At 36.2% G+C, this 25417-nt stretch overlaps 1 protein-coding gene across 1 annotated transcript in view; it reads left to right on the top strand.

Annotated features, from left to right (window-relative positions):
• The first annotated feature begins 2150 nt into the window (after positions 1-2150).
• The window catches only part of LOC148941220 (neuroligin-4, X-linked-like), a 258542-nt gene continuing 235275 nt past the window's right edge, over positions 2151-25417 (top strand). Inside the window, exon 1 of the mRNA XM_089104126.1 lies at positions 2151-2613. Within this exon, the coding sequence (XP_088960252.1) occupies positions 2208-2613 (406 nt within the window). The 5' untranslated portion in view covers positions 2151-2207. The remainder of the gene's footprint in view (positions 2614-25417) is intronic.

Below are 25417 nucleotides of genomic sequence, written 5' to 3' on the forward strand. Positions count from 1 at the left end.
TATTTGCATGATGTTTTCAACCTTATCATATAATAGACTTCTAGAGTATAATTTTTTCAGGAATTGTTTTGATTTCTTAAATATTTTCAGAAAATTTGTCTTTTTTTTAACTTCTGCTATAACAGAAATATACATACAAGGAAGAATACAGAGATTGAGAGCCCCCCTGCATTCTTTATTTTCATGCAATACACTAAATTTTTAGAAATGTAAAAAATAACAACAACTAGTCTGCCTCCTCCCCCTGGAATAGGGAAAATGCTCTGTCATTAGATTTCTATGACTCAATTGCGAGATCAACACATATTTTGACGAAACTCGATCTATTCGTAAACAGTCGAGGATTTGACGACACTCGATCTATTCCTTTAGGGATATTCAATAAAAAAAACAAGTGTTTTCAACTGAAAGTAAGGAGCAACATTAAAACTCAAAACGAACAGAAATTATTGTGTACAAAAAAGGGTTGCCTCCTCCTCAATACCTTGCTCTTCACGCTGAAGTTTTTAGCACTTAAAAAAGCTCTTTATTCTAATTAAACAGCCCTTGTGTTTTAGGTTTGCTCTTAAGAAATTGGGACATATTGTCAAAATATAACGTAACGAGCATTGTATTGAGGAGGGGGCAACTGTTCACATACGGAATAATCTCTGTTCGGTTTGAGTTTTAATGTTGCTCCTTTGGTTCAGTTGAAAAAGTTTTTTAATTATTTAATTTAAGATCGTTTTTCAAATATTACAGGTGATTCAGGCTTCCCCTTCATGAAAAATTCCATCCTGTCGTGGAAAACTCCTACGCAGAAGGTTCCCCCCACTTAGAATGCCTCCACCCCTTCCCGAAAAATTTGCTCCGCACGATTCCATTCTCACTGAAAATATTCTTCGCAAACAAGGGATAAATTTTGTAACTTATAGCTTTTTCCCCAGGAACTTTTGGGAGTCAGATTATCCCCAAAGGCATAGTAATTAAAATTTTAACTTTGCTGAACAAAATGACTATCTTAAATTTTTATCGGACGCTTTAGAAGAAAAAAGGGGCGTGGAAGGGGGGCTAGGTGTCCTCCAATCTTTGGGTTATTTAAAAAGGGAACTAGAGATTTTGATTTTCGATCAAATTGAGCCCTTTCCTGATCTTCTAGGGTCATTGCTTCAATACGATCACCCTGGGGATAACTTGCAAAAAAAAGAATAAACAAACAATCGTGATCTTTCTTCTAGCAAAAAAAAAAAAACAATACAAAATTTCACATTTTTGTATATAGCACCTTGAAACCTCTTCAGTAGGTTTCTCCAATATTTTGAATCAGATGGGGTGATTTTCATTAAAATAACTTGATGTTTTGGGGGTGTTTCTTCCCTTTTTCAAAAATTGAGTAAATTTTCAAAGGGTCATAACTTTCGATAGCTAACTTTAAACTTGCTGAATTATATATCTTTTGAATCAGCTTTAATATTTGATTCTTTTGATGTATCTATTCTTATCGAAACTTCTTAGAGTTTCTTAAAGTTTCGCGTGCTATTGAGCTGCGTCTCCCCTTAATTACACTTTGGTACCACAAGCTGTTTGATAATCCAAGAATACACATTTATAGATAATTTAAAATAATTTTCCTTAAAAAGAAGTATTTAAGAAAAAAAAATATGAGCCATGTCAAAATTAAGTCCAGCAGAAATAAATTCCTATAATAATTGAAAATATAACAATAATATTTTTTTTGGGGGGGGGAGGGCAAAAAAAAGAGACATTTTTCTTGTGTATTTGTGTAATATTAAAAATGTAATAGCGATGTAAAATGCTTACAAGAACAGCAGTCTCTGAATTATCCCAATTCCGGCCCTGAAAGCAATCTTTAGATTTATGCAATTAGGCGTCCTAGATGAGCAGTCTAATCTTGTAAGTCATGACCCAAAAAGCAATTGCTTTCCGCAAAAATTTAATTGGGAAAAGCTCTTTATTCATCTACAAATCTGTCTAACCCGGGAAATTTCCCGTCGTATAATTTGCCTCGGCGACACACGCTTAGGGAATGACATTTGGCACACGTCCTTAGAAATGCTTGGCAATTCTTTTTTGACTTCAGAATCCAACAACAGGAATAAACTCGTAGAAATTCAGTCATTATTATTCATGCTAACTCGTTGGAACTAAAGTTTGCATCTGTTATGGTGTGTATCACCACATGAATTTGTGATGGTGTTTTGGTTAAAATGAAAATAGAAGCAATCTTAGTGTGGTTCTTATATGCTGGTAGTTTTGCCCAATTAACTGGAAGGACGGTGAAGACAAAATATGGTTTGGTTAAAGGTGTACTAGTTGTTCCACCAAATAAAGATCTACAACCAGTGGAAGCATTCTTAGGAATTCCGTATGCATCACCCCCTGTAGGGCCTCTGAGGTTTGCTCCGTCAGTTCCACCAACAGCATGGAACGGAGTTAGGAATATGGACCGGTTTGGCCCTGCTTGTCCTCAAGTCCTTCCGGATATTAGCAACGAAGAAGAGGCATTAAAATCAGTTTCAAGGGGAAGGTTGAGCTATTTCAAGCGACTATTGAAGTACTTAAGGAGTCAAAGTGAAGACTGTTTGTACTTGAATATTTACTCCCCTATTACAGGTAAATATTCTATATTAGACGTTGTGTATATCTGTTACTGTGAATGTCCAAAATCTGGTTAATGTGGACCTTCACCGGTAAATGTCAAAAATCCCTTTTTCTCTGCTTGGATTCAATCATTTTTGTCAGTTACCTTTGTCAGTCTTATCCAAGGTTTGATAATAAAAGTTAAAGTTATGTTAGGCTGGGTTAGGTTATAAATCTTATAAATGGGATAGAAACCTACGCTAAACTAACATAGCCTGTCACCACCAAACTTTGCATAAAACTGACAAAGCGGACTGGTAAAGCTAAAATCCTAGGACAAAAAAAAGGAATTTCGGACATTCACCGATGAATGTCGGCATTCTTGAATTTCGGACATTCACAGCAAGATATCTACTAAACTGTCACTGCTTATCGTACACAGAGTACTCAGACAATCAAAAAGGTTCTCACAGAAATTGATGTTGCCCGTGCCGGTGCTCTTTTGGATAAAAAAAAAATCGGAGCATGAGTTTACTATTTTTGGAACCCAATGGCATCCAAAGTCTTAATAGCAATGGCATCTAAAGATTTGATTTGATTTAAATTAAGTTTTGATTGTTTGCTGGTTGGTGAGTGCGACCCCACAATATGAATTTGGTATGCAGTTACTGCTCCCGTAATATTATTATTATTTTATTTTTTTCTTTTCTTTTTCTTTCTTTCTTTCTTATTATCGTGAATTTGAATGATATTATATGTATGTTTTTTTTCCTTGATTCACCCCATGTCAACCGCTTGGTTTTGGTGGATCATAGTGATATTTTGTATGTAGATTGTTACTTTTGTTAAATAAATACATAATCATCATGAGCAGCTTTTTAATTCCGGAAATCCATTAAATGGATATCTATTCTAATTTTTTTTTTAATTTGGCTCCGACGTGAGGGGCTTCAGAAAATTTTTTTCTCGGTTAGAGCTGGCATGGATACATTGTAGTGAATGAGATTTTTATCCAAGTGACCTTACATTTTTAGCTTTCGGAACAGGGGTTTGGGGTGGTAAATCAACGGATTCTTGTTCCAGTTTTCTTTCATCTATGGTAATGACCCTTTTGACAACTGTGTTTTTTACTTTTCACAGTAATGACAATTTTTGCAAGTAATGGCGCCTTTGATATGTACATCAGTTGATTATGTACCTCAGTTGATTATGTACATCAGTTGATTATGTACATCAGATGTACATACTCTAGTTTTTTAGTACATTACTTCATTGATTTTCCTGAAACACAAAATTAATGACCGGATGCTGTCAATTGTCAAATCCGAATACTGAAGAACCAACTTTAGTTGTACTGATAAAAATTTGACTAAAATAATATATCACAAGCATGCATAAAAGGCCTCCCCCCTGAAATTTCAAAATTCTTACGATCTATCTTACAGTTTCTCACATGTTGAATATAGTTTGCCCATGTTTATGTTTTCTAAGTATTTTCTCTCCTCCGGCAAAGATAAGTCCTGTTTGAAGAAATATCGTTTGTATATGCCTAACTTGTCAAATTTAAAAAAGAGACTTATTTATTAGCAGATTTAAACAAATTCTATGGATACGTATAAGCAGGTTTTTGCCTTTGTTTAATTGTTTCTCATGTCATTTTAGTGCTTCTACAACTTATTGTCACAATAGGTTGTTAGGATGTAAGGCGTTCTTACAGCCTCCCCCACTTAAATTCTTAGTATAATTTTTGTTTTCAAAAGGGTAAAAGGAAAAAAACTCTAAATTTATTAAGAATTATTGTAACTAAATTGTTTCTTCTGCTACTGCTATTAGAAATTCCTGAGACTTTTGGTGTCAGTAGTCTATCCATAGTTTTTTTTTTTGTTTTTTTTAATATTATTCCTATTAAGGAGAGTCCTATTATATAAGATTAATTAAAAAAAAAACTTTCCGAAAAATAAGTTTTTCAAAGAAAAGTAAAGAAAAGGTACAAATACCTTTTAAAATTCAAACTCAAAACGACCAGAAATTACTATTAAAGCATATATGAAACCAAAAACGAAGAGAAATTAAATAAACAATCATAGGAAACACACACAACAAGTAATAATATAAATGAATAAATAGATCTTAAAGCGAGTAATGCTTCCATTGAATATGAAAATAAAGTTTAAAACGAAAAAAAAAAATTTTGCTATTGAAGCATAAATGAAACTTAAAACGAACAGAAATTAAATAAACAATCAATGCAAACAAACTACTACTACTACTACTACTAACAACTCACCGCAGCACCAAACCGCCTGAGGCCAACACAGCTACGCACGTTCCTCCTCCATCCCAATACATTCAAAGCCTCCCTTTTTACACCCGCTCATGAAGTTCCCATTTCCTTTAAATCTTTCTTTATGACGTCCTCCGACCCCAGATGAGGGTGACCTGCTTTCCGTTTAGCCCTAGACGGTTGGCCGAAAAGAAAAATCATCAGTAATTTGTTATTCTTTATCCGTACAGCGTGCTCTAGATACCTCAACATTTCTTTCATTATAGCCCCAGAGAGCGGTATCGAATCGCATTTTTCGTGCAGCCTATTATTTGACATACTGTCATTCAGCCGGGTACCCAGAACAATCCTTAAGCAATTTTTCTGGAAAACATCTAGCAAATCCTCATCCGCCCTTCGGAGCGCCCATGCTTCAGAGCGATATTCGACCACTGTCATCACTGTAGCTTCTAATATTCTAATCTTGGTTTGCAGACTTATCTTCCTATTCTTCCAAACTTTTTTTAATTGTGAAAAAACACCCTGAGCCTTGGCTATTCTACTTTTGACATCTTCACTGCTCCCACCATCTTTACTAGTAATACTACGAAGGTAAGTGAAGCTGTCCACCTGATCAATCTTTTCATTACCCAACGTCACCTTTTTATCTTCAGTTATTCCTAGCCTTAGTCACTTAGTCTTCTTAACATTAATTTTTAACCCTATTCTAGCACCCTGAATTCGCAAAACCTCTAAAACTTCATTCATTTTGCTCACACTTTCATCTAGGATGCTTAAATCATCAACATAATCTAAGTCCAGGAGACATTTTCCTCCCCATTTGATTCCGTGGTCTCCCATTGCCTTTCGTGTGCTCCTTAAGACAAAGTCCATCCAAATAATCCATATAATGGGGGATGGAACATAGCCTCGCTTAACCCCTGATTTAATACAAAACCAGCTACTAACCTCGTTTCCTACCCTAACTGTAGCAGTATTATTCTCGTACATAGCACTAAACACTTTAAGGTATTTTTCTGGTATACCATACAAGGATAAAACCTTTACTAAAGCTCTTCTGTCAACAGAATCGAAGGCTTGCTCATAATCTATAAAACTGAGGACCAAAGGTGTTTGTAAACTCAGGCACTTCTCAATTATTAACCTAAGAGTGAAAATTTGGTCAACCTATCCTCTATCTTTTCTAAAACCACACTTTTCTTCTCTTAAAGCTTTGTCTACGGCATCTCTCAGTCTAAAAAGTATCATATTAATAAGTAATTTACTATCTACGGAGACTAGACAAACGCCTCAATAATTATCACACGCAATTTTATCACCTTTCTTATAAAATGGCTTAATTAAGGTTTTCTTAAAATCCTCAGGCGCTTCCCTCTTTTCAGAAATCAAATTCATTATCTTAAATAGCTTATTTCTAACCTCAGAGCCACCATATTTAAGAAACTCATTTACCACCCTATTAGCACCTGGAGCCTTATTATTTTTTAGTCCTTTTAGCAATGTCGCTAGTTCCTTCTCACAAAACAAATCTTCCTTCACATCCAATGTATTACAAACTTTTTCATTTTCCTCTATATCCCTTCCTTCAACGCTATCTCAGTTAAGCAAATTCTCAGAATGTTCGGCCCATCTCTCTTTAGTTTTTTCCTTATCGCTAATTGCGGCCCCATTCCTATCTTTAACTGGGACAAGCCCAGATTGTCTCCTCCCTCTCAATTTATTAACATGCCAGTGTTATATTTTGCTATTATGCCTTCTAGCTGTATCTTGCAGATCTTAGACATTTTTATCCATGGCCTCCATTTCACACCTCCTTAGCTCACTTTTTAATGCTTTCTTCACTTTCTTTACATTCATTTTGTTTCCATATGATCTATCACTAAGGTAATTCTTGTACAAGTCCTTTCTTCTTTTTATCAAACATAAAGCTTTTTCACTAATATGCTTAGCTGCAGTTCTCGCTTTCTTCCCTAAGACACCTTCAGCAACTTCACAAATTATTTTTCTAAAATTATTCCAACCATCTTCCACATTATCAAATTTTAAACTCTCAAGTCACTAGTGTTATGCAAAAACCGTCTAAGTCACATTTCGTACGAAATTAAGTTATGGGCTCCATCTTATGTAAAATTTCACGATGAGTTCTTTGGTATAGTCAGAATTGATCTAAGTATTCAAATAAGGTCAGAGTTAAAATTTGAATTTTTAGTCTAAGTCCCTTTACAGCAATTTGTAAATCGCAAAAACAAGTCAAGTCCTTGGATCCGGCGGTAATTGGACTTGGCATATTTTTGCTTTTAGTCTGTGGCCACAGGATTGGACTTGAACTGCTTTAATTCACCACCATCATCAGTGTTTACAAACCAACTGGAATTTCTGGAAGGATAAAAGGGTGAAAAGATTAAACTAATAAAGCATTTTGCAAAATTTTTATTTTCTTGTGTTTATTACTTTAAAGGTTAATATTAACATATTTGAGCCATTTTTCCGTCTCTTCTTTTCCTCTTGTGACTGGTAGTGTTGAGTTGCTTTTGGTTTGGTAATTTATGTAGTTCTTGGTTAGCCATTAGGAATGTCCAAACCTCCTCACTCAGGAGGTTCAGCTACATCTGCTGTTATCATTTTTATGAGGACAAAATCTTAAAAGTCTGGTTAACAAGCAATAGTTATCCTGGTCCCCTCAATCCCACTCTGGTATAATCATGAAAGCAATCATGCTTTTAAGAAAGAAGACTAAAGATTACCAAAAGGACTCAATATTGGTAGGGTCAATCAACGGTGTTAACTGTTTGAAGGTCAAGAATCAATCTGTGTTCAAAAAGATTCTGGAGATAAGGAAGCTAGATTTGGCTGATGACCTAATGTTAACATTTTCGTGGGATAAGGATTACCCTGTCCAAGTTCACAAGGACTACAGGACCCCCCCCCCCCCCAAGGGCTACATGCCTGAGGGGCTTGTCTTTTTATGATAATATACCCTCAGTAAAATTTGCCCTGTACGCAGATGACTTAGCCATTTGGACCGAAAGCAGATAGACCCGATGACAGATTATTTGCCTGAACAAGACAGTGAAGTTACTTTGGAAGAGGCACATTCCGATTGAAAGCGTGGCCGAAGTGCGAAGTACATGAGACGGAGAGAACGGACTGAAAGAAAATACAAAGGTGAAAAATATGTGTGTGCCAAAAATATTGTTCACTCTGCTAGAAAACAGAATGAAGCTTTTTGAAGTTGCGGGCTGAGTTGTTCAGAAAAACTTGGTAGTGAAACGAAAGCCAGTCTGTTTGAATCGTATTGGGCTATAGGTGAAAAGAGACAGCAGCAGCAATTTCTTCTCAACTGCATGAACAGAACTCGACCGAACCGAACCAGTAAAAGAAAAGATGATAGTAACAAGGAGCGCTATGCCTGTTACTATTATGTGACTGTTGAATCGGAGAAAGTTAATATATGCAAGTCCTGTTTTATGTCTGTCTTTGCTCTTACCAAAGCAGAACTCGCAACGGTCCAAGGAAACCATGGGAAGTTATCTTTTATTAGCACTCCTGAGAGACGCCAAGCTCCCAGCAGATCAGTCCCAGCTGACATTTAGGTTATAAAGCAGCACATTGAATCATTTCCTGCTTATGAATCCCACTATGGAAGGTCACAAACTTCCAGGAAATATCTTTCTTCTGATCTAAGCATTCAGATGATGTACGATCTTTACAAAAATTTTGCTGCAGAAAAGGGGTTGCCAGCAAAATCGGTTGCAATGTACAAGAAAGCTTTCAATCAAGAATACAATCTTGGATATAAACCTCTTGTCAGTGACTTTATTTGAACGTGTTTATTTGAAGCTTAAGCAACAGATTATTTGTGCTGATCCTGAAGGTTCCAAAAGAGTCTTGCAAGCTCAGCTTGACGCCCAAGAGACAGCCTATAGATCAGCGTACGAGTCTAAAAAGAAAGACAAAGAGGTTGTAAGGAATGACAATTCCACTCTTATGTGGGTTTTGATCTCCAGCAGTCCCTTCCTACGCCCTTTGTACAGACTAAAACAGCTTTCTACAAATGGCAACTGTAGACCTACAGCCTTACCATTCACGAAATAAGCATTTTGAAAGAGGGAAAGTCATACATTTACCTTTGGAACGAAGGAATAGAAGACAAGAGAGCCTCTGAGGTAGCCAGCCTCTTGTCTGTTTAAGCATCTGAAGGCACTGCCGTCAATAACAAGACGGCTAGTCTTGTACTCAGATATATATGGTTCTCAGAATCAGAATATGTATGTGGCCGGAATGTTTTCGTATTATGTTTCCAAAATTGCTTTGGAGGATTTTGAATTGATAGATCAAGTTTCTCGAGCCCGAACATGCTCACCTCGAGTGTGACAGCGATCATGCCAGGATTAAGAAGGCCAAAAAGTATACAGACTTTTAAATCCGAGTTCCAGCTGACTGGACGAACTTAATACGTCTTGCAAGGGGAAAAATTCCCATGACCGCTACTGAGATGCAGAAGTCAAGAATGTTTGACTTTATTGAATTTTTCAGGAATAGCTGTGTCAAAAAGACAGTGGACATTAAAAATCAGCCATTTTCTTGGTTGGCTGTCCATTGGTTACGGTACGAAAAAGGATTTGGCATCATCAAGTGAAAACTTGTCTAGATGAAGATGCACCGTTCAGAGCAATGAATTTTAGAAAGAGAGGATCCCAGAAAATTTTATTTGCAGGTATGAAGACAAAGTATCAAAATGGGAAGACGATTTTGGAATCGAAATAAGACGACTTGATGTCACTTCTGTCGTTTGTGCCTGAGGACTATCATGCCTTCTACAAAAGTTTGCTATACAGTGGTGGACTACCTCGAAAATGAAAATGAAGAAGAAAGAGCTAATATTCTCATGTTTTACAAATTTTTTTTACCATTTCTTACATAAACGAAGTTGAATTAGCTTGAATTTGTAATTTGTTTTTTGAAAGATTTTGGGAAAATTCAATTTGCAAAAACTGGTTAAATCCATTATCTCAAAATATACTCCATTTTAGCGAAATCTAATGGCAAATTTCAATTTGTCGATGTTTTTTACATATATCATTTTTCCCCAGGTTTTTTCGTTCATAATCGGATCCAGGAGACGCTTTCAACCAGAAAAATCGCTCTCCTGTAAAATTTGGAAAATATAACTTAGACGGTTTTTGCATAACGCTACGGAGTTTAATATTCAACTGTTCCTGGAAAGTGTCTCTCAAATTCTTATCCTGGAGTCTACCAATATCATAACTTCCCGGGAGGTAGTTACCCTTCCGATATTTGAGTTTTAAATTAACCTTTGACACTACTAGATGGAGATCTTTACTTTTAAACGGCACTCCTATATACCCTAGTATCTTCTATTGATCCTGCCAGTCTTCGGTTTACAATAAAATAATCAATAAGGTTTACTGTCTTACCATCACGTGAATATCATGTTAGCTTATGAGCCATTTTATGACCAAACACTGTATTGGTTATATCTAGATTGTTATACTTACAAAATTGCAAAAGTCTGTATCCATTACTGTTTTCTTTTCCTAGACCAAATTTACCTAGGCTAGAATACCATCTATCCCTATTTCTACCAACCTGGGCGATAAAATCTCCCAGTAAAAACATAATATTTCTACCTGGGACCCTATCTATTTGTTCCTGTAACTGTAAGACTCATCTGAATCACTAGTATCTCCGTCAGTCGGTTCTTCAGGGGTATATACTGCTATAACTGATACCCTGAACTTTTTAGTCATAAAATGAGCAATTAGTATTCTATTATTAATACCTCCCCAGCCTAAACAAGACTTGGCAGCTTCCTTATTCATCATCAGCCCTACTCCCCGTCTATGTACCCCATCCTTCCTGCCTGAGTAAACAAATTCTATATCACCTAATTTCATGCTTCCTACCCATGGGATATGAGTTTCTGAAACTCCTAATAAATCCAGTTCGAATCGTCTGAATTCGTCAGTCAAAATGTCGATACGATAGTCATTTTTTAACTTCGTAACATTCCAAGTTCCAATTTTCATGTTCTTTAAATCATTGAAATTATTTTCGCCTCAGGAAAAGCAATGATTCTGCCTCAGGACAGGGATCACAAATCTTCTCAAGTCTACACCGAAGTGCTTAAGCCGGCTTAGAACTTGACAGCAAAAAGTCCCTGGGACCTCCATGAATGAGGGCTTTGTGCAATCCTGGGCCCATCTTGGTCACAACATGGTTTTCAGCTTTGGCGATGCTCTTCTATCAACAAGAGTGGAAATCCTGCACAGACAATTTCAAGCCTATTACCTCCGACTTATTATATATTCATGCCTACAAATATTATGCTACTACGTGGAGGCAACCCATAATAGATAAATTAGCTAGGAAGAGGTTTTTCAGCCCGAAGACGCCCGTAAAACATACCAAGCCCAGAAAGTTATCCATTAGTCAGAATCCCGTGCGAATGCTGTGTCGTTTACAAGGCTATAATTTCCTCGAGGGGCGCCACTCCTCAAGTAGGAATAGAGTTGACCGCAAGGTCCCCAGTCTTGCAGGTACCCCAAAAGGGTCAAGGCAGCCCTTTGCAGAGGCCGCTGTCCATAGACCTGGAGGCTACGCCGTCCTGCCGTTGTCTTTCTCTAGAGGATCATCCTATGATGGTGTTCTGGGTCACCATGCAATTTAACCCATAACTGGGAGAAGGTTTGTGACTCCTGGGACTTGTGGACAAACCAGTGGGCCCTTTTTGAGTGTAAATTTGAGGGGCTTTCTTCCCCCTCCACCTGTATTTACGACCCCGGGCGAGGGTGCCCCTGATTCTATTATGGACCCCCAGGGACAAGGCCTCCCCCTGGTCCGTGCCTAGTGTGGAGGTACCCTACATATCAGTAGGGTGTTCCCCTATCGCCACCTGGAGACACGCTGAATGGCCTGGGGGAGGCCAACTAATATGTAGCCTAACCACTTTGAGATAACCATTTTGTTAAAAATAGTTCAAACATCAGATACTAAAAACTCCGAGGCTGACACAAACCCATTTTTTCACTTTGATATTGTTACTTTGATAACAGTTTTGATACTTTGATGAACATTTGATTTCTTTAAAAAAGTTTGATTTTTAAATAAGGAATTTTGAAAAGCTTGAAACTCTTTGCAATCAAAAAACGAAAAAAAAAAAAAAAAAAAAAAAAAAAAAAAAAAAAACTCGTCATCACTACTTGTCATTCCGACAGAAAAAGACCAGGTGTCTTTTTTATTTCTTGGTCAATTCTTAAAATCAGTTTAATCTTATTAATAACATTAATCTTATTTAATCTTCTAAATATATCATTTTAATTGAATTAAAATCAGGTAGTTGCGGACGTAGAGCCATACGCTAATTGTAGAAAAAGCCAAGACATACAGTCTTGGTGAGTGAGATGGCAAGTCTGGCATAAGCCCTTTTTAGGTTTGTATAAAAATGATGTCATTTCATTTATTGATAGACAAGTCTATCTATCATCCGTCCATACGTCATTCCCAAGGCAGAACTAAGGTAAATAGTCATAGAACTAAAGGATGAAAGATTGGATCGATTTTTGGTTGACGCGTGACAAACAATGTCCACTGGACTTGTATGCAAAATCTGGGACTGAATTTGCTTGGACTCACGGGCGAACAAGTGGCACCTAAGCTTAATAGGCTTGCTCGCTTGTAGTCTAATCGTGGAATACCGTGTCATAGGTTTCGACACATGACCAACAAGTCCCTTTGACTCGGACTCGCAGGTGAATGGTGAAACCTAAAGTTTTCCATGTGTTTGGTTAAATGGCATGGGTAAATGCCGAGAATAAGTATGACTCTCTTATTGGACAAATACTTGTGTGTTAGAGTTTCACATAACAGCCTGAAACCCGTAAACATGGCATCAGATTGAAACAAAAAGTACACCATTGGAATTTCCATGGCCGAAAATCCTATACAGGAAACTTCCAGTCCCCTGGCTTGAACAACAAGGAAAATCACTTTTTTGCATGGGAGGCATTGATGTGTCCTGTTTTTTTCTCCAGTGCTAGCTGGGAAATGCAAAATCATAGAGAGTGGTTCAAGGACTTATTCTTAGGCAAATAGCTACATCTACGTACTTTTGGTATGAACAAAACACAATATTTAAGATAAAATCAATCTTTTTACCAAAAACTGCATCTTTATACAAAAGATGAAGAATGACGTCATAGTCATAGATTATTACGTCATTCAATGGTTACAACCATCAATGACGTTATAGTAAAACTATATGGTGAAGTCAGTTACAATGACATCAGTATCTGAGAAAACCAAGAAAAGTATCTGAGCTGAGCAACTGAAATATATACTGTAAGAAAAGAGCACTACATTAAAAATAGACAAAGAATGCTAGAAATGTGTAAAACAAATTTAAAAGGGATAAAAAGGCCACTGAAAGGAACAGTGCACGAACCCACGTAAGGATGGCTACTAAGTTGTCTTGTAATTTCCAAGTACAGGGATAATTTTCTTAGTCTTTTTAGAATTTGGTAAATGTTGTATTCATTTCTCACCTATAATTACTTTAATCGTGCCTCTTATCCATATAATCATAGGCAGTGCTATAGAACTGCCTAAGTAAAGAGCAAAGTTGGCACAATGCATTACTTTTATTTTCTTTCTTTTCACCGAAGTATTTCGTATGGAAGGACTTGTCATAGAAACTTTTAAAGGGGCTCATTTGATTGGAAACTAAAAGTTGTAGTGCAACTTTTTAAGAGTCAATGGTCATTGGAGGCCAACCAGCCTCAAGCATCTTTTTTCCGTATATTCATCGGATAAAAATTTCAAAATAGCCATTTTGTTCAGCTTAGTTCAGAAATCCTATAACTAAGCCTCTTTTCCCACAGCCATCATCAGATGGGTTTGGAAAAAGAAGGAGTGGGGGAGGGGGGCTAGCTGCCCTCGGATCTCTATTGACTATTAAAACTGAGCTTGAACTTTCAATATCCAATCAAATGAGCTCTCTCGTATTTACGAGTATCCTTTTCATAAGAACCATATATGCCCCAGGGCATAACTTATAACGCCTACCCCTGGGCCCTGGGGGGTTTTGACGACACCTGAGTTTTGTTATCTGACTTTGGAGCAATTTTTAACTTAATGAATATCTCACAATTTTATTGGATGCATTTGGGGGAAAAGGGGCGTTGGGAGGGGGCTAGTTGTTCTCCAATCTCTTTTGACTCTAAAAAACTTAACTAGAACTTTCAATTTCCAATCAAATGAGCTATCTCTGAATCTTCTACGAGCTTCCCTTCAATAAGAACCATGTATTCCCCCAGGGCATAACTTACAAAACCTGCCCTCGGGCCCTGGGGGGCTGTGTTGACCCCTGAGTTTTCGTTATATGGTATTTGAACTATTTAAAAAAAAATCAATCTCAAAGTTTTTATCGGATGGGTTTGAGGAAAAAACGGCGTGGAGGAGGGGTGGGGCTAGGTGCCCTCCAAGCTCTTTTGAGTCTTAAAAAGTGAACTAGAACTTTCAATTTCCAGTCAAATGATCCCTCTTTGAAGTTAATACAAGAATCCTTTCCATAAGACCCGTACATGCCCCCAGGGCATAACTTACAACGCCTGCCCCAGGCCCTGGTCGGTTGTGTCAACACCGGAATTCTTGTTATATGATCCTTGAACTATTTTTAACAATATAGCTATCTGAAAACTTTTATTGGGTACAATTGGGAAAAAAGGGTTTGGGGGGGGGGCGGGAACTGGTTGCCCTCCAGTATCTTTTGACGCTTAAGCAGTGAACTAGAACTTTCAATTTCCAATCAAATGAGCCCTCTCTGAAGTTTGTACGAGCAGTCCTTCCATAAGAAACATATATGCCTCAAGGGCATAAATTATAACCTTTTCCCCCGTAAGACTGGGGGAGGGGAGTGTCCTGCTCAAACGTTTTCTATACAAAACCTTATATGCCCCCAGGGCAAAACTTAAAACCCTTGCCCTGAGGGCTGTGGGGGAATTGTCATCCTCGAAGACCTAATTTCCAGAACTTCAAACTACGTTTAATAAAATGGCTGTCTCAAAATTCTGATTGGGTGTGTATGGGGAAAATATGGGCGTGAGAGGGGGGTTAGTTGCCCTCAAATCCCTTTCGACTATTAAAAAGGGTACTAGTCCCTTGAATTTCCAATCGAATAAGCCTTTTTTTAAGTTTCTACGACAACGCCTTCTACAAAAACCTTATATGCCCCCAGGGTATCACTTAAAACCCTTGCCTTGAGGCTTGTGGGGGAGTGTCCTCCTCCAAAAAATATAATTTCTATTTGAAAATCAACTACGCTGAACAAAATGGCCAAAATGGTCAACTACGCTGAACAAATGGGGACTGTCCTTGTCAAACATATAATTTCCAAAACTTGCAACTACGCTGAACAAAATGCCTATCTCAAAATTTTGATTGGATATGTTTGGGGGAGTGATTGGCGTGGGGGGATAGTTACCCTCCAATCACTTTCGACTATTAAAAAGGGCACTAGCCCTTTGAATTTCCGATTGAATGAGCCTGTTTTGAAGTTTGTACGACAACGCCTTCTATAAAAACCTTATATGCCGCCAGGGTATAACTTCAAACCCTTGCCCTAAGGGTTTTGGGAGAGTGTCCTCCTCAAAAAGATATTTTTAATCTGGAAATCAACTACACTAAACAAAATGGGTATGTCAAAATATTGATTGGATGTGTTTTGGGGACTGATGGGCGTGGGGGGGGGCGGGGTTTGTTTCAAATATTTCCTACACACAAAAATGACAAGAGCTTTTTGAACGTCTTATCGAATGGGCTTGTTTCGATTCGTCTGCACCACTATCTTCCATAAAAACCTTATAAATCCTCAAGCCACAACTTAACACCCGTGCCCCGAGGGTTGTGGGGGAGTGTCCTCCTGAAAATATACTTTCTATCTGGAAATCAACTATGCTGAACAAAATGGCTATCTAAAAATTTTATTTGGATGATCTTGAGGGAATGATGGGCGTGGGGGGGGGCTATTTGCCCTCCAATTACTTTCGACCATTAAAAAGGGCACTAGAACTCTCTATTTTCAATCGAATGAGCCCCCTTTGAAGTTTCTACAACTACCCCTTCCAGATTAAGTGCCTCTGGGAAAACAAATAAATAAGCAGAGGCAATGCTATAGCGTTGCCTGTAGTAAAGGCCATACGGCTCAAATGTTTTATTATTATTTTTTTTTCCCCAGAGTTACTTCATATGGAAGGGATGGTCGTAGAAACTTCAAAAGGGGTTCATTCGATTGGAAATCGAGAGTTCTAGTGCCCTTTTTAATATTCAAAAGTGATTGGAGAACAACAAGCCCCCCCCCTCGCCAATCATTCCCCCAAACGCATCCAATCAAAATTTTTAGATAGCCATTTTGTTTGGCGTAGCTGATTTCCAGATAGAAAATATGTTTTTGAGGAGGAAACTCCCCCACAACCCTCAGGGCAAGGGTTTTAAATTATGCCCTGGGGGTATATAAGGTTTTTATAGAAGGTGTTTACGTACAAACTTCAAAACAGGCTCATTCGATTGGAAATTCAAAGGGCTGGTACCCTTTTTAATAGTCGAAAGTGATTGGAGGGCAACTAGGTTTTGTATAGACATCGTTTTCGTAGAAACTTCAGAAAGGGCTCATTCGATTAGAAATTTAAATAACTAGTTCCCTTTTTAATAGTCGAAAGTGATTCTGAGGCAACTGATACTCCTTTTACGCCCACCGTTTCCCCAAACACATCCAATCAAAATTTTGATATAGCCATTTTTGTTCAACGTAGTTGCAAGTTTTGGAAATTATATGTTTGACAAGGACAGTCCCCCCACAGTCTTCAGGGGCAAGGGTTATAAGTTATGCCCTGAGGACATATATGGTTCTTATGGAAGGAATGCCCGTATAAACTTCAGAGAGGGCTCATTTGATTGGAAATTGAAAGTTCTAGTTCACTTTTTAAGGGTCAAAAGATATTGGAGGGTAGCCAGCCCCCCCCCCCCAACCCTTTTTACCCAAATGCATCCAATAAAAATTTTAAGATAGTTATTTTGTTAAAAATACTTCAAAGATCATATAAAAAAAAATTCCGGTGTTGACACAACCCACCAGGGCCCGGGGGCAGGTGTTGTAAGTTATGCCCTGGGGGCATATGTGGTTCTCATGAAAGGGATACTCGTATTATCTTCAGAGAAGGATCGTTTGATTTGAAATTGAAAGTTCTAGTTTACTTTTTAACAGGCAAAAGAGAATGGAGGGCATCTAGGCCCCCCGTCCACGCCCTTTTTTTCTCATACCCATCCGATAAGAACTTTGAGATAGATTTTTTTTGTGCGAAGACCTCACCCTCCCCCCTCTCCTACTGTCTAAGCTAAAGTTTCCTTCTTTATGCCAACTACGCTGCCCCTGCCCCAAAGACTTTAATAAGGTAAAGTTTTGCATTGGAAGAAAGTTAAAAGCTTCAAGAAATTTTGACAGGACGTTAAGACAATACACTAATAAGAACACGATAAAAAATTTTCTATCCAATTATTCCCAAAAATTCTCTCAAACTGAAAATGCTAAAATACTTAAAATTACAGCCATACTTAAAATAAGGGTAAAATACATAGCTAAATTATTATGGCACAAAAAAATCCGAAAAATGGTCTAATCAAAACTATCCTGTTGTTTCTGCATCAACAGATGAAATAGCCTAGCTACTGTCTTTTGAAGCTATTTTTTCGATCCATTCATTGTTGCGTGAAAAAAATCACGTTTGATTTATCAGAGGCATGTAATTGTGTTGTCTATAGCAAAGGCCATAAGGCTTAAAGGTTTTATTATTATTAATTTAAAAAAAAAACTTGTATAAAAATAAGTTTTCTAAGAAAAGTAAAGAGTCATATTGAACTCAAGACCAACAGAAATTAATTTCTATTATAGTTAAAACTCAAAAAGACCAGAAATTACTGTCAAAAAATAAAAGAAACACCTAACGAACATAAATTAAAATTAACTATCTTACAAACATAAAGATAACCGGTGCAAACATAAAGGAATGAATAAATCTTATATAGCTTCAATATTCTTTATTATTTTCCCCCCAGAGGTGCTTTCTATGCAAGGGTTAAAAATACCATTTTGTTAAAAATAGTTGAAACGTTAAATAACAAAACTCTGGTGTCGACAAAACCCCCCAGGGCCCGGGGGCAGGATTCTCGTATAAACTTTAGAGAGGGCTCATTTGATTGGAAATTGGAAGTTTTAGTCCAGCTTTTAAGATTCAAAAATGATCAAAGGGCAACAAACCCCCCCCCCCCCACACCGTTTTTTCCCAAAATACATCAGATAAAAATTTTGAGGTAACCATTTTGTTAATTAAGTTTAAAGGTCAGATAACGAAAACTCCGGGGTCGACAAATATGGTACAAACATAATATTTGTAATATAATTCGTTTTATAACTAATTAATCATTAGTTATAATAATTATATATACTAATTAATCATAATTTATACCCGGGGCATATATAGCTGTTTTGGAAGGGATGCTCGTATAAGCTTCAGAGAGGGCTCATTTGATTGTAAATTAAAAGTACTAGTTTAGTTTTTAAGAGTCAAAAGTGATCCAAGGGCAACTAGCCCTTCCCTCATGCCCTTTTTCCCCCAAATACATCAGATAAAAATTTGGAGGTAACCATTTTGTAAAAAAAAAATCAAGGGTCAGGTAACAAAAACTCCGGGGCCGACACATGTTGTACAAACATAATATGTGTAATATAATTCATTTCATAACCAATTAATCATTTGAAAGAAATAAGTTATTTAAAATCAATGAATAAATACAAATTAGAGCATTGACCTATGACAATCTGTTCAGAAAATATTGAAAAAGTAGTCAATGAAAAACATTCACGCCAAACCTTATTTTGTTTCAGACGGATGGATAAACCCGTCCGATAAAAATTTGAGGTGACCATTTTGTTAAAAATAGTTCAACTATCAGATATTAAGACTCCAGGGTTGACACAACCCCCCCAGGGCCCAGAGACAGGCGTTGTAAGTTATACTGTAGGGATATATATGGTTCTTATAGAAGGGATACTCGTATAAACTTCAGAGAGGGCTCATTTGATTAAAAAAAGAAAGTTCTAGTTCACTTTTAAAGAGTCAAAAGAGACCGAAGCTTAATTAGTCCCCACATGCCCTTTTTCCCCAAAACCATCCGATAAACATTTTGAGATAGCCAGTTTGTTAAAAATAGTTCAAACATCAGATAATAAAAACTCCGAGGTTGACACAAACCTATTTTTTCACTTTTATATTGTTACTTTGATACCAGTTTTGATACTTTGATGAATATTTGATCCTTTTTTTAAGTTTGATTTTGAAATAAGGAATTTTTAAAAACTTGTATTTTGCAATAAAAAACGAATCAAAATTTATTTAAAAAAAAACTTTCCGAAAAATAAGCTTTTCAAAAAAAACTAAAGGCCATTTTAAACTTAAGCTCAACAGATACAAATACCTTTTAAAATTCAAACTCAAAACGACCAAAAATTACTATTAAATAATAAATAAAATCCAAGACGAACAGAAATTAAATAAACAATCATAGCACAAACATACAACAAGTAATAATATAAATGAATAAATAGAGCTTAAAGCGAGTAACGCTTAGATTAAATATGAAAATCGAGCTTTAAACTAAAAAAAAATTTTCCTACTGAAGTATAAATGAAACTTAAAACGAACAGAAATGAGATAAACAATCAACGCAAACAAATATACAACAGATATTAATGTAAATGAACAAAGAAATTTTAAAACGAGTAAAACTTAATTTTATATGAAAATCAAGCTTGAAACAAACAAAAATCACTACAAACAAGAGTTTGGGTATGACCTCCTTCTCTCACTGTAAAAGTCTAAAAGCTACTGGATTATTGACGCTTTACTGAAAACTATATGGGTCTTTAACAGTCTTGGAAAGTATAAACAACATCAAAATGAATATTTGATGTATAATGATATTAATTGTTGAAAGATCCATCAGTTCAAGATTTTATATCACTGTAATTATATTTTTATTTTCAATGTTGTAAGAACTGAAAAAGAAAATATTTGTAATATAATTCGAGTTCATTTAAGTACCAATGACGCAATAGGCTTTTGGTTTTATTTACAGTTAGGAAAGGAGGCAGTATCCAAACACTTGTTTGTAGTGAAACTATATTCGTCTTTAACAACTTTAAAAAGAGCTAATAAATTAAAATGGATATTTGATGCATAATGATATCAATTGCTGAAAGCTCATCAGTTCAAAATTTGACTAAAATTTTAATGTTTATTTTCAATATCAAGTAGGCTACAAAAGAAAATATTTGTCATAAAATTGGTTTTCAGCAAAGGGCCAATGACGCAGTAGGTTTTAGACTTTTACAGTGAGAGAAGGAGGTCATACCCAAACTCTTGCTTGTAGTGATTTTTGTTGGGTTCAAGCTTGATTTACATATTCAATTTAAGTTTCACTCGTTTTAAGATTTATTTATTAATTTACAATAATATCTATTGTATGTTTGTTTGCATTGATTGTTTATTTAATTTCTGTTCGTTTTAAGTTTCTTTTATACTTCAATAGGAAAATATTTTTTTTCGTTTTAAGCTTGATTTTCATATTCAATATAAGCATTACTCGCTTTAAGATTTATTTATTCATTTATAGTATTACTTGTTGTATGTTTTTGCTATGATTGTTTATTTAAATTCTGCTCGTTTTGGGTTTCATTTATTCTTTAATAGTAATTTCTGGTCGTTTTGAGTTTGAATTTTAAAAGGTATTTGTATCTGTTGAGCTTAAGTTTAAAATGGCCTTTACTTTTCTTCGAAAAACTTATTTTTCGGAAAGTTTTTTTTTAATAAATAATAATAAAACATTGGAGCCGTATGGCCTTTACTATAGGCAACGCTATAGCATTGCCTCTGAAAAGGAAACGCTCAAAAATGGGGATTTAAGGCCAAACGGGAATACTGAATAATAAAATAAAGCGAATATTTCGAGAGGACAACAGCCTCTCTTCTTCAGCGCGAAAAAAAATAATATATTCAAGAAAAGTGCCGAATAATATAAAAAAAAAAAAAAAAAAAAAAAAAAAAAACGCGGAAAGTCAATGTGAGAAGAAACCAAGAAACCAATGAAAGAAACAAAAAAATAAAAGATGAATAGAATTCAATAAAAGCCAAAAATTACAAGAATTAAAACCAAATACCTATCAATCATAAAAGCGATTCATTCGCCAATATCTGTGATTTGCACAAAATCAACGACGGACTGCTAGCGAATGACGGACTACTAGCGAACAACGATTTGTTCGCTAATATCTGTCGATGGCAGTTCATAATTTTTTGGATTTTGTGCAAATCGCAGATATTAGCGAATGACTCGCTCTTATGGTTGTTAGGTATTGGTTTTAACTCTTGTAATTTTTGGCTTTTATTGAATTCTATTCATCTTTTAATTTTTTTGGTTTTTTTCATTATTTTTTGGTTTCTTTTCACGTTGACTTTCCGCGTTTGTTTGTGTTGTTTTTTTTTCTTCGGCACTTTTCTTGAATACATTATTTCGTTTCGCGCGGAAGAAGAGAGGCGGTTGTCCTCTCGAAATATTCGCTTTGTTTGTTCATTCAATATTCTTGTTTAGCCTTAAAAACCCCATTTTTGATCGTTTCCTTTTCTTATATTATGGCAGGCCAATGTGGTCTAAGAAATTATCAGAGTCCTATCATAACCATTTTCAATATGTTTTTACATATTTGCTTTTTGCTTCTTGCAAGGAAACTCAAATTTTCCTCACTCCATCCAGGCTAATTGGTGGAACTAGAGCTATTCTGAAAGTAAATAGAAATTAAGTTTTCAATTTCGTCTTCCTAATGCAGTAGAACTGATGCGAAGGCCTCAGCCAGAATTCTTATAAGTTTATGTGGATATATTTAACCTACGGTTCCTTACCCTGTCGGCATCTGAGATCAAACCACTATTGTAAATATTCTCAGCTTTCAATATTCATCATTTTCTGTTATGGGACTGAGTGTTGTGGGTTTCATCTGTCACTGAAAATCGTCTTCATTTGTTTTTCTGTCACTGAACGTAGCGTCATGGTTTTTTCATATTGTTAAGAATTGCTCACGTCAATTTTCAACAAGCACAAGTACCTGTCTTTGAGTCTTACGCGGCTGCAATCCTCCGTGTTTTGAGTCCTCCATAATCTGAAAATGACCTTGGCCCAATAATTTACAGTGAGATTTATATATAATATGAAGTAATTCGAAATATGTGACCAAAAGGTATGTTATCTCTAATATGACTCGTAAAACCAATTTTTAGCAATCAAAAGACTCAACCACCTCGTGATTATTATTACTTTTTTTTTGTCTCGCGTTAGAAGTTATTATTTTCTATTTACACAATTTTTGCCCATATTGGCATAGTAACAAGAAATATTTTTGGTTAAGAGAGAGGGGTAGAACAATGTTTGCGGGACTATTTCTCCCTTACTCATTGGACCATCTCCAGTTTACTCATTCCACAAGAACATCAATTACAATCAGTTCGTCAGATGAATAATCCTAAAAGGAGCCATTTTAAAAATGTCTGGTATTGTGAGCATTGTATTTGGGTTGTTTCCTAGCTGCATTTACACAATTGGCAAACCTCATTTTGCACAATTGGTAAATGCTATATTTGCGAACCCCGTTTGGTTGGCAAGAAAAAGTGCGCAGAGCAAAAGAATTAGCAAATCTCAGAAGTGCTACAGATAAATCAATGTTACGAATATATTATGGATTATCTAATAGTTTAACAAACTAGCTTGTTCTGACATAATTTAATTCAAAGTGCTGTCAATCAAGAGCCCTGCTGGCAAATTACCCCAGGGGGGGGGAGTTAATACTATCAGAATGTTATTTTCACAAGGATTTAAACGGGAGTACTTCTCTTTTTCCTCTTTTAATACAAATTTTAAACGGCTTACTGTTTCCTGAATGGGGTTGGGGGCAAATCCCCATGTTCCAGCCACATTGTCACCCTGCTACAAGTAATTACAAAGCAGAAGATATTCCAGCTAAAGAAAAAAACTATTATGACTTATTTGTTATCATTAATGTGGCTTCTCACTTTCTGCCAACTTGTGGCAGAATGGCACGTGGAACTAGAGACAGGGAAAGAAGGAGAGGGGTTCCAAGTAGCCTTATGATATCTCTAAACCTGTTAGCAATCTCAAAAGTGCTTCTCAATAGCAGTCGGGACCTCGCCAGGTTAAAACAGTTGTTTTTCTGCATCAAATGGAGTAACTTGCTAACTTGGCAAGATCTCCTCAAGATTCCTTTTGTTAACTTTAAAGCCAGAGAACTTCTGAATGTCCCTTTGAATAATCCCTTCTCCAATGTTTTATGATCTGTTACTGGATGCAATCAATCTTTGTGGAATATAAGGAAAAACAAATAAACATGTTTCAGTGAACAACCTTCTCGCAAAAAAAAAAATAAAAAACGCAAAATTTTTATATTCTTCATCTAGAGACTTGAAACCTCTGATCTGAAGCTTTTGGGGCTCCATGTTCCATGTTCAGCTGAAAAGAGTAGTTCTTATCAAAAATATATTAAGCAGTTTTCATCCCATTTTTGCGGTTTTTCTGCTCTTTTCGTAATGCAAGTGTTTTTACACTAATAAATTTCAATATATTTTAATAATAATTCTGTTTCTTAGAGTTATGGTTCATAGTGACAAAGGTTGCCCCTTATTTACCGTTCACTAACAGGAAAGTTGGAGTGAATGCATAAAGGGCTTGCATATGAAACAATTATTTTTTTTTCAGTTAGGAGGTTCTGAGCATTTCATATTTATATTTGCAATAATAACAAAGATATTCCATAAGTATTGAAAGCTGTTTACTACCATTGACAGTGAAAAGGAAATCTATTTTTTCAATTGGTTTAAAGAAAACTTAAACAAACATATTATATATAATAAAAAATTAGGAAAAACCAAAATTCAATATCAGTGACAATGCTATAGCCTTGAATGTAGCAAAAGGTCAAAAGGCTTCAATGTATTATCATATTTTCTTCCAAAGTCACTCCCTATGGAAGGGGTGGTTGCATAAATTTCGGAGTTGGCTCGCTCGATTGGAATTTGTAAGTTGTTGTGTCCTTTTTCTGGGTCAAAAGTGATTGTAGGGCAATCAGCCCCCCTCCCAAGCCTTTTTTCCCAAATTCATCCGATCAAGTTTTCATACAGCCATTTTGTTCAAAATAGTCCAAAGATCAAGCCACTATGCCTCTAGGGCTGACAATACCCCCCCATTTCTGTCTGGGTAAAGGTTGTAAGTTATGCAAGCTGTCCATTGTTAACTTATAAGTTTTTTTTTTGGGGGGGGGGGGGTATGTTTGATCCTGGGTCTCATTCAATTTGCTCATTGTTTACATACAGGAGTTATCAGTAGAAAAAGGAAAAATGTTTTATTCTAGGTGTATACAAAACAGCTAAGGATGTTAAGGTGAAACTTTGGAGAATGTTAAGAGGTACACTGAACTAAATCAAAAGGCACTGTATGCATCCAGTTTATCAAAAAGGAGGATATGCAATATCTTAAGAACGGTTTAGGGTATTATTTGAAACTTCCAAGATATGTTAAGGGGGGTATTGAAAAAGTGGTTGGAGGGCTGCCAGCCCCCTTCTATCACCTTTTTAGCTGCCCCACTCCAAAAACATTCGATCAAAACTTTGAAATTTCCATGTTGTTCAAAACAGTCTAATGGTCAAACAATTATGCCTATGGGGACGAAATAATCCCCACAGCTTTTCAAAAGGCTGGCGAACCAAATCAAAACACACTGTGTGCGTGCTGGTTGTCAAAAGGGTATATCGGCAATATCTAAGAAACTGCAGAGGATATTAAGTTAAAAGTTTCAGGGTATGTTGACGGGGATGTTGGAAAGTGGTCAGAATGCAACCAACCCTCTTGTCCCTTTTCTTAGCCCCGCCCCCCCCCAGACTGATCAAAATTTTGAGAAAACAATTTTGTTCAAAATAGTCAAAAGGTCTAGTAGCTATGCCTCCGGGGACATAATGCCCTCCAAAGCCCACAGGACAAGGATTGTAAATTTAGCAATTTGCCCTTTTTTACATACAGGATTTATAATTAGAAAAAGGGAGAATGTTTGATTCTGGGTGTGTTCAAGAAGGCTAAGGATATTAGGGTGAAATTTTGGTGAAAGTTACAGATCAAGTTAGAGCAAATTGAAATATACCATGTGCATCCAGTGAATAAAAAAGGTACATATGCAATATCTCAAAAATAGCTAATGGTATTAAAATTAAACTTTAAGGGCATGTTGAGGGCAATGCTGAAAAGCCTTTGGAGGGTAACCAATCCCCCTCCCATTTCTTTTTAACTGCCTTCTCCCCAAAGATATATAACCTAATTTGTTGGAATAGCCATATTGTTTAAAGTAATCAAAAAGTCAAATAAATATAC

The sequence above is a fragment of the Artemia sp. Qi Xiang Cuo genome, chromosome 18, assembly GCF_049724085.1.
Source record: "Artemia sp. Qi Xiang Cuo chromosome 18, ASM4972408v1, whole genome shotgun sequence".
Lineage (NCBI taxonomy): Eukaryota > Metazoa > Arthropoda > Branchiopoda > Anostraca > Artemiidae > Artemia > Artemia sp. Qi Xiang Cuo.